The sequence below is a fragment of the Acinonyx jubatus genome, chromosome C1 (genome assembly GCF_027475565.1).
Source record: "Acinonyx jubatus isolate Ajub_Pintada_27869175 chromosome C1, VMU_Ajub_asm_v1.0, whole genome shotgun sequence".
NCBI classification, from domain to species: Eukaryota; Metazoa; Chordata; class Mammalia; order Carnivora; family Felidae; genus Acinonyx; species Acinonyx jubatus.
Genome location: NC_069381.1, coordinates 189,863,711 through 189,879,239, shown reverse-complemented (window position 1 = coordinate 189,879,239; position 15,529 = coordinate 189,863,711). Strand labels below are relative to the sequence as shown.

General features: G+C 35.7%; 1 protein-coding gene across 5 annotated transcripts in view; it reads right to left on the bottom strand.

The window, feature by feature from the left end:
* The window catches only part of CREB1 (cAMP responsive element binding protein 1), a 60,275-nt gene that overhangs the window by 36,567 nt on the left and 8,179 nt on the right, over positions 1 to 15,529 (bottom strand). For 4 of the 5 annotated variants that reach the window (XR_003417886.2, XM_027052545.2, XM_027052532.2 and 1 more), the window contains exons 2-3: positions 6,287 to 6,408; positions 486 to 632 (exon numbers count right to left, since the gene is read on the bottom strand). Coding sequence is in view for 4 of the 5 variants with exons in the window: in XM_027052545.2 (XP_026908346.1) it covers positions 486 to 632; positions 6,287 to 6,400 (261 nt within the window). In the remaining variant the exon portion in view is untranslated. Of the gene's footprint in view, positions 1 to 485; positions 633 to 6,286; positions 6,409 to 8,088; positions 8,314 to 15,529 lie in introns of all 5 variants that reach the window. The other variant, XM_053215692.1, reaches the window with a different exon arrangement.

Sequence of the window (15,529 nt, the reverse complement as noted above, 5' to 3'; positions counted from 1 at the left end):
CAAAGTTATATACTCCAACTTACATGCCTAGACCTAGCTGGTTTTACAATGCTTTAAATGATCTCAAAATTCAGGTAATAGCTTAGGTAAGGTTATTAATTTTGACAAGGGTTTAGTTTTTTCCAATGGCACGTTTAGAAAATAATTACTAAGTTATTATTTTTGTATCTTAATTTTCCTGAACTAAGGTATATCAGGTTAGTCTTTCCCAAACACTTCCACTTTATCCCACGTAGTTAATGATTTCCCCAATCAATTCTTTTTCCTCCATATCTTAAGAAAAAGTCTTTTAATTAGGTCTGTTCTTGTGTATATATATATGTTCCTATACGTAAGGTGACTATACAGACGCAGCATATTCCTTAATGGAAAATGAAATAAACTCTGAACTAGATATGTATCTATTTCCATAACTACTGAAAGGAGAGAGATATGGCTATAAACGACAGTTACGAAAGTAGATGCAGAACTTTTTATACACATACCTGAACTGTCTGGACTTGTGGAGACTGAATAACTGATGGCTGGGCCGCCTGAATAACGCCATGGACTTGAACTGTCTGCCCATTGGGCAGCTGTACTAAAGTTACGGTGGGAGCAGATGATGTTGCATGAGCTGCTGGCATAGATACCTATGGTGTTGAACATGGAAAAAAATTACCATCACAGATAACCTCCTTCGAGGTAGTCATGCTCAATATGCACCAATTTTTTAGCAGGAAAAAGATGACCTTTTTGCTAGATAAGTATTTCACTGGTGTGAAAGAAACTAATGATTAAATTTAATATTCTTAAAAAAAAAAAAAAAAAAAAAAAGGACCATAAATGCCCCCTCCCTTTCAAATCCTTCCAAATGACAAAAAACCAAAAAACTATTTTAATGCAGTATCAAAATTTGTAACACAGACTTCCTCTGAATACTAAATACACTTTAATTGTATGGTGCTTTACATTTTACATTTTCCTACCTGCTTTCATGTCCAGTTTCTCCTTTTGCTCTTCGAAGAAATCAAGACTGGGTAATAAGGATTATCTCCATTTTAGAGACAAAAACATCAAGTGCTCAAGAGATTAAGTAACTTACCCAAGGTCAAGAGATATGCTAGCTTTGAAGAAATATAGAAGTCTTCAGAATATTGTGTGTTAAATAAGCCATATTCTAAAATATACCTGCTCTCAAACTTAGGCAAAACTTCTCTAAGTCTAGAACAAATATACATCTTAAAATATACAGCATAGTTTTCTCTCTTTAACTACAAGCATGCCTTTCATTAGTGAGAAAGTATGAATACATATTATAAACTCAAAGTTCCCACTCCCCCAAATCAAACTGGTATGATACTTGGTATTTTAAGGATTTATTTTCCTCTTGAAGGAATAAAAGCAGAATTGAGGGAATATAAGAGATACTAATTTTCTCCCGAGGCACAAAGGCAATTTTAATGAGTCAATATCCAGGTTCAAAGGGTTCTTATGTCATATGTGTCTATTAGATGGTATTTACTGTTCCTATGTTTGAATACATTCAGGGATTCATTATTTTTTGTTCATTCACTAAACAGTTATTGGGGACCCAGGTGCCAAGGGTGGTGTCAGAACTGAAACTACAAACATGAAGAAAATAACTGGGGCTACATGTGTGAAGGCATCAGGAAAAGAACATAAATAAGTATAATCCAGTGAAATAATAAGGCTTGCCAAAAGAAAAATGAACACACTGAGGAGAGCTACCCACTGGCACCTAAGAGGAGGGGAGGCAAGGATGTGAATTTGAAAAAAAGAATATACATTAGGTATATTATGACTCCCTGGGACAGGGACAGACTTTCAGGGAGAGAGGGATGGAAAGCAGTCAGTACTACTAGACTGACTACCTAAGTGTGTTACTTTATGAACGTAGGAACCGGGAAGAGAGAACACTGTAACAAAGGAAGGTTGGGGCTAGATGAGCTAGTCATGAAAAGCCACCTATGTGTCACCTTAAAGAATGTGCATTTTTTCCTGAGACTGGGAAAGACACTGAAGAATTTTTGAACTCTGGAGTATCATGGTGAGGTTTGCATTTTAGATAGATCACTTCAGTGGCAGTATGAAAGATGTTCATTTCAGAGAAAGAAAAAAGTGGAGGTGAGGGGATTGAGAAAGATTATACAGTAGTTAAGGTGAGATGATAAAGCCAGAAGTAAAGCACTAGTGGTAGGGAGGGGGAATGAGAGAAGTGATTTAATGAAAATTCAGGAGGCAGACTAGAAAGGGCTTTATGAATGATTGGTTGAAGGAGGTGAGAGAGGAAATCAAGGATGACCCACATAATTCATGTTTCGGTAAAAATTGGTAAACTATGCCGTCAACTCAAACAGAGAACACAAGAAGTAAGCTTTGGGGTGATTGGGGTGGTTGGGGGCGGGTCAAAGGGGGATGGTGGAATTGATCTGATATCCAAGAAAGTAGAGATTAAAACCATTAAGCACCCATGTTTGGACAGTTAGGAAGTCCCTCCTCATTAATCATTTTCTCTCTGACTGACATAAATCTTATCTAGTTTTACGTGGTCCTCAAAATGTGGTCCATGGACTGCCTCCATTAGCATTACACAGGAAGCCTCTTACAAAGTCAGAATCTCAGTGGACCCAAGGACACTTTCCCCTGCACTTTAGTTTGAGAATCACAGCTTAAGTTACTCAGAATATCTCCTCTTAGTTCCATACAAAAGCTCTTCTGATATTTGAAGCAATTATTATATCTTCCCTATTTTATAGAATAAACGTAGCAAGCTAACTCACTGAATAATCCCTATTCTACCCTGATCATTCTATGTACTGGCTCCTCTCATCACAAGTTTACAAACAGTACAGATAGACAAAGTAAGATAAAAATCACTTCTGTTCCTACCATCCACAGCTAATCGCTGTTAATATTCTTTGCTATAGATATATAGCTGTTCTTATAACATACTATCATGGAATCTATTTTATTTTTTGATCCCTTATAAATATCTTTCCATACCAGTAATAATTTTCTTTAGTGGTTATAATCACACACTTTGTTTAATAAATTCATTATTAGATATTTAGGTTTTCAAATTTGCCTATTACAAAAAGATTCAATGATCATCCTTTTACTTCTTTAGTTAAATCCATAAAAATTTACATTCTCATAGTCAAAACCAAGATTATTTTTTTTTCCTTTCCACTTTAAAAAATCTCTGTTAAATTCTCAAAGTAAAATGAGGCCTCTCATTATTGTTTTAGATTGATTTTCTTCCTTTCCTAGTTGGGCTGAAATTTTTTCTGTTCCTTGACCACTATAATCATGGATTTGACAATTTTTATTATATTCTGATATTAAATATGACAATAAAAAATACTGGGTATTAGACTTATGAAAGGAAACTATGACAAAAATGTGAAACGTATGTGTTAAGGACATGGATGAGCAAATGAAAAAAACTCTGTAATTAAGAATAAAAAAACCAAAAACTATACAAATGGGAAGAGAAAGAAAACTAGCTTTCCTAAAGCTCAAACATCATGTCATTCTGTTCTAGGTCAATCCTAGAGGACTGCCTGATGAGGATGACAAATCAAACATACGCATGTAATTTTGCTCCTTCCTAATCTCCAATTAAACTTCATAAAATTGACTCTGTTTTTACAGGCATAATCACATGAGCAAAGAATGAGAAAGGAGGCAACAGGAAGAGTTTTGGAGGCTGGAAAGATGGATGAATGGTACTAAAAAAGGCCAACTCATGAGGTAGATGCAGGGAAAGCCAGATTTGCACCACAAAATCCTTCAGAGATTCAGGATCTAAGTAAGTCACCCTGGAAGGTGGAGTAAAGGGAGAGCTGAAAATAAGGAAGGCTGGTTGAAGGCTCTTTGAGAAGCAACTGGATCCCCTCTCCATAACTCCCTGTGGAAGAATAATTAATCTACCCCATGCTGACAGAAAAATGGAGATTTAATTTCTGGATAGGGGAAATTACACCAGACACTGCTGAAGGTGGGGTAACTAACTTTCAGTCTTCTTCTCTCACTTAGCTCCCAGGCCTTTACCCTGTAAGCAAGAGATTAGTAAAGCTTTCCCCGAGGAACTTAACCAACCACAAGGGGCTTGAATAAAGACTTGAAAGATACTGACATTGGGAAGGCCATAATCACCCTACACTGAAAGCTCACAACTTATAGGCATCAGGCCCCAAACATATCCAGAGCTTCTGGTACAGTTTTGCGGTCCCCTACTTTAAACCTGAGCAGACAAGCACAAATTATAAAACATCTGAGGAAAGCTTCTTCTAACATTAAAGATGGAGAGACCAAAACAAATTGAAGGGCAAAAATCTATACAGAGAAAAATCTATATGGGGAGAAGAAAACTTAAAACCTAATTAATATTCTCAGAAATGAACGAAAAGATTTCCTTTGTGAAACATAAACAGGATGCTATTAAAACACAAAAGGACAACAACAACAAAACACAAAAGGACTATTCAGAGAACAAAAGGAACTGTTGGAAACAGGACAGCAGAAATAAAGAATTCAACAAATGGGCTGGAACACGAAGCTGAAGAAATCTCCCAGAAAACAAAGCAAAAAGACAAAGAGAAAAGAGGAAGGAAAAGAGAGTTAGAGAAACAATCCTATAGTGTAGCATCTAGATCACAAGGATCCTAGAGAAAAAAAATCTTCAACCAAATAATTTACACTGCTCAGAATCGAAGACATGAGTTCCACTATAAAAGGGAACATTGAATATATATATATAGCACAGTGGATGAAAACTATTTAAGCCAAGGTCCTAATAATGAAATGGTGAAGCACTGTGAAGAGATACCAGAGAGAGAAAAAAAGTGGTTCAGTCCTTTCAAACAGCAACACTGCTTGGTGATTGTGGATCAATGCCTTCAAACTTTGAAAGAAAAAGGATTTCTTTACCAAGACTTCTTTACCCAAACTTGCTTAAGAAACCACTGGAAAACGTGCTTTACTATGTCAAGAACACAAACTCGATTAAGAGAAAGACAGTAAGGGGAAAGGAATTTCCAAGAATGCATTATATAGCAGACTCAGAGGACAACCAGATCAGACACAATAGTGCCACCCAAGAGACAGTAAGTGGAAGGTTTTCATCACCAAGATCCCTGCTGGCACTGTACCTTCTTTTTACCAGGCCAAATGGTTGGATAAATCCAGACTCTCACCTCTGCATGTTTGCCTTGACCACGTTTTGACGAAGCCCTGGATTTTCCCATGTTTCTGCACCTGCCTCATCCAAGTATTTACTTCACCCCCAGATATATTCTGCTTTGCCTTAACTCCTGAGGGGTGGAGGTGGGCCCTAGTAATCAGGAGAAAACAGACAGCAGCCCACTCCTTGTGACTCTGTCCTGCTGGAGCTCCAGTATTTGGCCCACACTTTGGCTTAGTGTAGTAGCCCCCCCTTAGTCTGTGGTTAGCCCCCTATTCTCCAAGACCCATTCAAACTCAGGGACTCCCCTAGGAAGGCTTTTCAGTTCTTCAGGATGCTGAAGTTCAACATCCCAGAGCCTCTGCTAGGATCATATTCTCCTGGGAGCCTTTATCAGAAAGAGACAGTATCACACTCTTTTATCTAGCAGGTTTATGTCTTATATTAACTACCTTTCTCACTTATATGCAAATAATGGTTAATATTATTTAAAATATTTGAGGAAAACTACACCAGAACAAAAAATAAGGATGAGAAAATATGACTTTAGAGATAGAATGTTTAAGACAAAGACAAAGTTAAAGAATCGTGAATTATATTTAAAGGATACAGGAAACAAAAACCATTATCATCCTTGAAATTTACTTGTGTGTCAGTTTGTTTATCCTATTTTTTAGTTTAAGCACATGGAAAACTTAGCCTCTCAGATTATCTATATTCTCATGCCTCAGAATAAATCTGTGTGATATGAAAAAAAAAAACAAAAAACAAAAAAACAAAACGAAATAGTTAACATTACCAGGTTTTCTTCCTTGGTTTAGGAGAGACAATCTACCCATTATTAAAATGTCATTATTCCGAATCAGGTCACTACAGACAGATAACTAGTGTTTAAAAATACGGTTTTCTGTTATGTTACTAAATTAATTACATCATTTCTAAAATTAGGCTAATAATACTAAGTAAACAGGAACTCTGATACCCTAAGAACCTCTGCTCGTTCTATGCTTATCTCTATAATAAGAACTAAATCTTCCTGTCTGAAACATACTCCTCTTAGAAGAGACATAACTTGGAATCTCTCCATGTATTTTATACCTGGGCTAATGTGGCAATCTGTGGCTGGGCTTGAACTGTCATTTGTTGGTTTTCAGCTTCTGTTACAGCCGCATCTCCACTCTGCTGGTTCTCTGCTCCAGATTCCATGGTCATTTAGTTACCTACAATAACATGGAAGAGTGTTACAAGCACTACAGTGCTTTGTGCTTTTGTGACTTTAAAGGCAAATTTCAGGTTATGAATAGGTATATGTACTGGTTACATTAGCAAATGCACTCAAATCTAGTTCAAAAAAAATAGTAACCTAGCTGAAATACTGTCAAACTCATCCAAATCTGCTGAGCTGTAAGTTCTAGTTCCTTCAAAAAGGAAAAAAAACCAACCACCTGTCTTTTCACTTGTCACTTCTTCCTAACGGGACAGTATTCCATCTAGAAAGAAGAAGGGATTCCTCCCTTCCATGAATCTCCTCTATGAACAAGGGGAGGAGCGTACCCAGTAGAACTGTAATTTTTTTCAAACTGTACTAATTAGGTATGGAAAGAAGGTAGAGAGTAGAAGTGAGCTGATGACAGGGTCTATGAGATGTATCGGCTTCATGGTACCTCCTATGAGGGTATTCCCTCCTATTATAGGGAAGAAGCAGAAAATTATATGCTACTTCCACAGGAAATGTTGGGACAAAATCAGCCCAACTTGTGGGGTATCGAGATAGAAAGGTGGGATAAACATCCACAGAGCCAAATTAGAGGCCGCAGACACTGCAAGTATTAGTGTTCTGACTCTTCACCCTATGTATAGTGTGCCACACTACACGTGCACACATACAGGAAACAAAACTAAGTTAATGAAGGCTGCTCTTTTTTACTTTGGGACCCTACTTTGCTGGTATATTTGCTGGGTAATCTGGCACTGACTGGCAGCATAGGTAAGCAGAGAACAATCCCTAGCAGCAGCTACATGCTGAGGAAAGATTTCTGACAACAGAAATAAATTTCTGGTAATAATTGTGTCTAAAGGATTCACAATCAAAGAGATTACTTCTTACTTGTGTACCACTGTTATCATTTAGTGCCTGGCATATTACCTGTCAAAAATGAATTTACTAAAAATAATGACTACCTACTGTGATTCCATAAATAACACAAAAGCCCCAATGCTTTTCCAGAATTTATTATATTTATTTTATAACTCTGAAATTGATAGATCATCAGAACTGTGACTGATCCTTATGTGATTATTACATGCCATCGTAATGTATAATATACGAATACATTTTGCCATCAGAGTTCTAGAAAGTCTTACAAGTGACAGTTAAAAAAAAGGAAGTAAAAATATCTCTGTGGAAATGAGTATAAATAATATAGAAATATAGAATCCACAAGGGAGATTACAAATGAAAAGATCAACAGACTTAACTGCATAGTTATTTAAAACATTCATATGACAAAAGACACTAAGACAAGTGCATAGGGAGAAAACATCTGCATATATAATTGACACAGTAACATCTAGAATACAGAGAAACTACTAGTCAACAAGAAACTCCTTCATTATTGACTAGTTCACAAAAATACATGCTCAAGAATATTCACCGTAGTGTTTTTTGTAACAATGAAAAACTGGAAACAAGTATCCATTATCAGAAGGACCATTAAAGAAATTACAACAATGAAAAAGGAGTCTGTACTATAACGACAGATAAAGCTTTCCAAGGCTGAGTGGAAGCGCAAGTCACAGAACACACCGTAAAGGAGAATTCCACTTATGTAAAAAAACAAGTCACACTGTTGTAAAACACGCCGTATGTAGGCATCGAACAAGTATGGGAAGTTACATACTAAACTGTAAGCGGCAGCTCTGGACAGAGGAAGATGTGGTGGAACTGGATAGGATGACGACTTTCACCTTGTACTTTTTACATAGTTTAGTATTTTGTTTTCTTCCCATCAGCATCACTTCAGAATTACTTGTACAATTTAAAAGATTTTAATTCCAGAAGTCATGAACAACATTTTGAAAACTATGAACCAAAAAACCGTATTTCAATCATGATTTTGAGATACCTGTTGAAAAAAAATTTTTAATCTCAGATATTTTTATATGAATTCACTATTTTTATTAAATCTTGCTTCAATTGCTTACCCCATATTTCTAAACAGCAGAAATACTATTCTTAAAAATTATCAAGTAACTTTATGATCACTTGTGATAACTGAGTTATATACTTACAGTCTGTGCTCTTTTAAACTAAAAAATTTAAGAAAGACATTAACAACAAGGCAACATCAACAACAAAATGGTTTTTGTACCCTAAATGTTGTCCATACTTTTGGTCAGCAAGAAAATAGCATGTGAAAACCACCTAATCACAATAACATGCAAGTGAATCCATTTGAGGACAAGACTGAACTGAGTCAAGCTAAGTATGGGCAGAAATCCATAAACTTTTCTCCGTCTTCTCCCCCATGTCATCATTTTAATGCGAATAAAGATAAATATAACTTTATCATCATACCTCCTTTGTAGACAGAGTATACACCAACCATTTTTAAAAAACTTTATTCCAGGCCACATTTTTTTTTTTAAACCTGTGCTGTCATCTATATAGTTTCAATCCCCCATTTGATTAAAAGCAATCTAAGGTACGGATCATGTATCTTTTTTGCCCCCACTATACAACATCACGACTACTTAATTTTTTTCTGACATTTGAGGTATAGAACATCTTTATAACTTTTTGTTGCAGAAAAGAAAATATAATAAACAAAACCACTAGTTAACATCAATGATTATAGCTACAAGGACACATTCAAAATAAGAATGGGACTTTCATCCTTCTTCCCTCCCCAACTAGGTAATATTCTTAAAAAACAAAAACAAAAGTGTAATATTTTCAACAGGTAGGATTCTCTCATCTAAACTGCCACTGTTTTATTTTCATTTCTTTCATCCAGAAAGACTACCGATCTTTTTCAGATATGGGGACAGCCTTCTTAATGTTTATAACTCTTAGCTTAAGTAGGTATCAACATCTCAAGCAACAGCACAAATACTGTCTTTCATCAGAAAATTCTCAACGTGCTCTTCTCAAAGTGTAGGTGAGAATTGTTTAAGTAATAACAATTTGTTTCGGATTAGAAACTCACTGACTGAACTGAATCAGACACTATTTTACCATCAAGGTACTGAAATAGCAGTCTCTCAACTAGACTAAACTAACACTTGAAGTTGGTGCATTCTTTCTGGACTCTGAAAACTTTTGCTCTTTTTTGTTTGTATCTTCAGGTGGAGAGAGAAGAGATGTTACAGTATCATATGTACAATCTTCAATTTTGCTAACATCCCAGGAGCAGTCTAGCCAGAAGTGCAGTATGCAGACACAGGATCAATGACTACAGCCAATATGTGGGTGTCCAAAGTCGTTTGAAGAAAGGAGATTCTTAATTCATTACACAAATGAATGCTTTTCAGGAATACAAAAATTAAGAACGACTGAATACTGCTATGAAATAAGTAAAAGATTAGGTACATATAAGCTCAGAGAGAATGTTGTATAAATACTGGGCCTGGAACATCAGTAACAGAATGGATCTCAGATATCACTGAAAACGTAGTATCAGCTTGACAGTCTGGGGGTTCTTCTTCCAATACTTTCACAATTATAAAACTCTGGGTTACTGATATTTAAAATTTGGAGATTTTCCTGATTTTTCCCTAAAAATTAATATAATCCTTTGGAAACCCTAAGTTTATAACAAATTTCAAAACAGTATCATGCCTAAAAGAATCAAAAATATTTAAGCCAATTCACAAGGATACATACCATTTTGCTATAATGTCTTCTAGAGTTCTGCCTCTCATTATGAAAAATAAAAAGTGAAGTGATTCTTTGCATTATTCACCCAATGTTCAGAGAAATAAACAATGCGGCTGTGAGTAGTGGGGAAAGGGAGCCTAACACTTGGTGGGAAGCTGGATCTGTCACCAAGCAGTCACTGGAAAAATTAAACTTTTTGATTTTCAGTTTCCTCATCTATGAAAACAAGGAAGATGAATTAAAGAGTTCTTTCAATTTTAAATGCTCTGACCCTGAGAAATGACACAAGATACATGTACACACACGTAATTATGCAGGCACCTTAATATAAATGAAGTATTTCCTTTTACTATATAATAATATTTACACAGTAAAAGAAGACAGATTCACTAGGAATAGGTCACCTAGCCTGCCTCTTGATCTTGGATTAGTACAGAGCTATTACCACTTACTGATTTATAAAATCATGAGAATGCAATACAACTTGAGATAATTAGCAGTACTTAAAAAAAAAAAAAAAAAATGCTACAAGACCAGACTACTAGTCAACAAAGATTCTCTTTCAATGTTGGACAGCGTCTCTTTTATCATTACATTGCTCTGGTCACATTTATTGTTAATTATCAACTAAATAGTTATTAAATAGTTTTATAGCCCCCTTTCTTAATTCTCAAAGAGGATAAAGAAGTTTTTCCTTTCCATCTTAGAAAGCTTCAAGAAATTTATCTAAGATGGTATCGCTTTGTACCCTTTACATGGTAAAGACAGTAGATACTGAAAACTTCACAATGTAGTTTAGAAAAACATCCTAGCAAAGTGTCAAATGAGTGCTTCCATGACATTTAAAGGAAAAGAAAATGTTCTGCAATAGTCAAGAGAGTGGGGGAACTCCAAAGCAACACTGAGGATGGACACAATTCAAAAATGTGGGGAAGGAGGGTAACTTTTCTGGTAAGAAAAATGGTATGAGCCAAGGCTGACATTATAGTATGCTTTTAGAGAAATGAGTGAATCAGTGGCTGGGGTCAGATTCTGTACAGAAGCAAGGAGAGAAGACAAATGATAACAGAATAGTCAGTCACTCTAAAGCTATCAGCAATCACCTACTAGGACAAAATGAGAATTGAGAATGATGTCTCTTTAAAGTTACTGGGTTTAGAATTTCTATATTGCAGTGAATTTCACTTCTACTCTACATAGCAATACATCCTGAGAGAATTCACCACAAGTAACTAAATAAAACCAACAACATCTCCAATTTTCACAACTTACATTATATACGTTATACTTTTATTAGGATATCAGACCTGAACACTCACATGCCAGGCACTGTCAAATCACTCGGGAAAAAGAAATACACAAATTTTTAAAAACACTTTCCTTTTGTGGAACTTACATTCTAGTGTGTGGGAGCAGGGAGAGAAGGTAAGTAAAATGTATAATAAATCAGATGGTGAGAGGTAGTGTATAAAAAATAAAGCTGAGAAGGATGTTGCAGGGATTTCCAAGATTCTAAAAGCTGACCAGTGAAAACGTCATTAATAAAGCAGCATTTAATTCACTCAGATTAGCTAGACCCAGTATATCATGTATACATTAGTGGTAATTTTTTAAATCAAATTGTCTGAACTTGTCAGGAATTACCTTCTAAATAACTGTCATAGGAATCAATATTATGGGAATTACCTGAAACTGAAATTTGGTAATAAATGAGTTTTAATGAAAATAAATAAATTAATTAATTCACGTACTTAGCACCTCTACAGAACTATACTGAATCAGGGACAGATTTCTGGCAGCACTATGTTCATATCTATGTGCCTCTGTCAATTTAAGCAAAGCTCAGCAAACAAGAAAGCAAGTTCATATTGTCACTTTTGCTGAAAAGTCATTACAAAAGGAATGAATGCTGCAGATTTTACCTTGTTCTGCTTCCCAAAATATTTTGACCTTCAAGAAGTGCCCCAGTCCTTACAATCCTAAACATTCTATTCAGGTTCAACTTTATAAAAAATAAACCCATCTCCTCCACAATCTAGTTTACTTTTTAATTCCTTAAGTCTATGACCAATTTAATCCAGGATTTTGATTTATGAATAACGCGGCCAAAACTAATGGAACATAAGATTACATGCTGTGATTTTTTTTTAAATGCAAATGACCTTAATTATAAATGAGAAAAAAACCTCACCCTTACCCTAACAAGTGGCTGATGCCTCCTAAACTCAAAGCCCAGGGATTTAAGGAAAGCACAACCCTAAAGTCTCCAGGGTAACCTCCTTGATGTGTAAAAGGTACATTTGGGCACATGATTTTAAAACTATATGATTATTTTGGGGCGCCTGGGTGGTTCAGTAGGTTGAGCGTCCCACTTCAGCTCAGGTCATGATCTTGTGGTTTGTGAGTTCCAGCCCCGCTTTGGGCTCTGTGCTAACAGCTTGGAGCCTGGAGCCCGCTTCAGATTCTGTGTCGCCTTCTCTCTCTGCCCCTCCCAAGCTCATGCTCTGTCTCTCTCTCAATAATAAATGAACGTTAAAAAAAACAAACAAACCCAAAAAACTATATGATTATTTTGTTGTCATAGTCAAATATATTACTAGAAATATTTTGCAGAAGTATAAGTAGAAACATCTATGGACGATACTGAATACTCTCTACATGTTTTGTAGCTCTTATTTCGTTTTTAGGATATTATGACTATTTAAAAGCATTCTAACACATTCTTAACAACTCCAGCATGTCTTGATTAATTCTCTAAAGTGTTATGATTAAATTACTAAAGAAAGTAATGAAATGTTCAGGTGCTACACAAGACTTCGGCCTTCCAACAGTCAAGAACTATGCTGTACTGCCGTTTTTTCTTCTATTTTTTTTCCCCGTACATTTTTTGGGGATTGTTAACTTTGAAGTACTTGTCATGTCACTCTTTAATATGCTCAATCTAGTGGAATGGAGATGTATGCAATCAATACTGGAAATTTAGCAATGCTTCAGGTTTCTGATGCTAGTAGTAAATGGTCGTTTGGTATTAAAAATAGCATATCTTCACTAAAACCAGAGAGGAAAACAGCATATTCAAATGCTGTATGTGTATACATAATGCATGTAGGTACGTATATACGTACCTACACACATATACCCCCCTCCAACAGGTATCAACTTCAACTGTAAAATTTTATTAGAATAATCACACCCTAACAAAATGACATTATACATTTTTTGAAAAAGAGTATGAATGGGAAATGTGACAAACTAAAATAAATTGGTGTCTTTATCAAGTTAAGTGAATTCTAACACAGTTTTCAGAAACAGTTTACTCTGTGCTCCTACCAAGGTCTTTCTTCCTTAATTGGGAGAATAAATCTGCCTCTAGTCCAGATATTAGAGGAAGGCAAGAAGTTCTACATGAAGTTAATTCTGTGTGATTTGAACTCAATGAATTTTAAACATTTTTAATACAAAAATAAAAGCCTAAAGATTGCTTATATATTTTTATAAATTCTTTTTATCAGTAGTAAATATCAGTATAACCCAACCACCACTACCAAAAAATGAAGGCAGCATACAGCAAAGGGAAATCTTTCCAATTTTATTTAATAAAATTAACTCCTTATTTGTTTATTGGACTCAACTCAGAGAAACTGCTTTAAGTTAAATATTTATATTTTATTATTTATTGCAGTTTTATAATTACCACAGTATTTGGATGCTATTTTTAAAGTCATTTTTAAATGTGTAGCATGTGCTACAAGAAAGACACTGTTCTCAAAGTACTTACCACGGTGAATTAGAAAAATGTTACATGATTTATAGAAATGCACTGCACGATGACAGCCTTCCTAGGACTAATTCTATAGTACCTTTCAACAGAAAAGCTTTAGTGTTTTCTCAAACCAAAGTCATTATTTTTTAAGTATTGGCAAAATGTATTTGCCTCGCTTGCCTTCAAGTAAGACTACTTACGGCTCTCAAACAAGCCTTCATGTATCTGGTCACCAAGAGACAAACAGTGTTGCTTAGCAAGGAAGCAACCATGACTGTGCATTATTTCAGATAACATTTTATCCCATTACTTCCCATTCTCCTTTCTTTCCCATGCAATACTATGTTTACAGCTTTTTACACCTAAGCATTTCAAAGAAGTGAGCCTATATAAACTTCTACATATGAAGTTCCACTAAATGGATTTTTTGGAGCTGAATTTTTTTTAAAGGACTTAAGGATAAAAGGATTACACACCTCCTACATGCAGTTACTTTTAGAAAAGCAATTTCTGTGTTGACTAAAGAGTGAAACTCTTAACATTTTAAGTTGATTCATAAACTAGCTCAATGCTAAAACTGTAAGGACCCACAAAAGTTATGCTCTGAAGTTAAATATTTAAAGCCTACTACTTCATTTACTCAATAAAACCTGAGAGACTATGTGAAAATCACTACATTCAAATGGAAAATGAATATCCAAGTGTGTTTACAAAGTTAAACATTTATTATTTTGACAGCTCTGTTTTGAACTAAATTTTGAAATGCTATTCTTGGTGAATTATTTACAAATTAGACATGGAAGAGTGAAAATTCACTTTTCCTGAAGTGAGACGGCACATGTTACAGGAGAAGTCATAAGACAGGAATCCTGCTTTTAGTTCTGACTTCACAGATGGAGAACTAGACATGTTGAGAGATTTGCAAGGAATCTGCAAGACTGTGCAGGGCTATACCACACAGCCTCCAATATTAGAAAATGTGAAGAATTCTTTGTATATTTGGCAATGGAACTGCATGAACAATTAAGCCACGTGCTAAGCATTTTTATTATGTTTTGCTCACTAGAAAAAGCCTGGCACCTAAGGGACCAAGGACACACTGGACTACACTGAAAAATTAGCCATGGTTGGGGCGCCTGGGTGGCTCAGTCATTTGGGTGGCCGATTGCGGCTTTTTGATTTCGAGCCCCACATCAGGCTCTCTGCTGTCAGCACAGAGCCTGCTTCGGATCCTCTGTCCACCCCCGCCGGCTCACGTGCTCATGCTCTCTCTCTCAAAAACTTAAAAAAATAAAAATAAACCTTAGCCATGGTTAAGCTACAAAGCTGATAAATTACAAACAGACAACAGCAAAGTTTTACTTAAAGATTCACTTCAATTTTATGTATCTTTATTTTTACTCCTAAAAGAATCAACATGAAGTCCAATCTTCCAGGTAGATGTATTATTTTAAGTTTATTTATTTTGAGAGACACAGCATGAGTGAGGGAACAGGAGAGAGGGAGAAAGAGGGAGGGGGGGGGGAGAGAGAGAGAGAGAGAGAGAGAGAGAGAGAGAGAGAGAGAGAGAGAGAGAATATCCCAAGCAGGGCTCGAGGGGCTTGAACTCATGAACCGCAAGATCATGACCTAAGCCAAAACCAAGAGTCAGACGCTCAACCGACTGAGCCACCCAGGAGCCCCTTTTTATAAAGCTTAC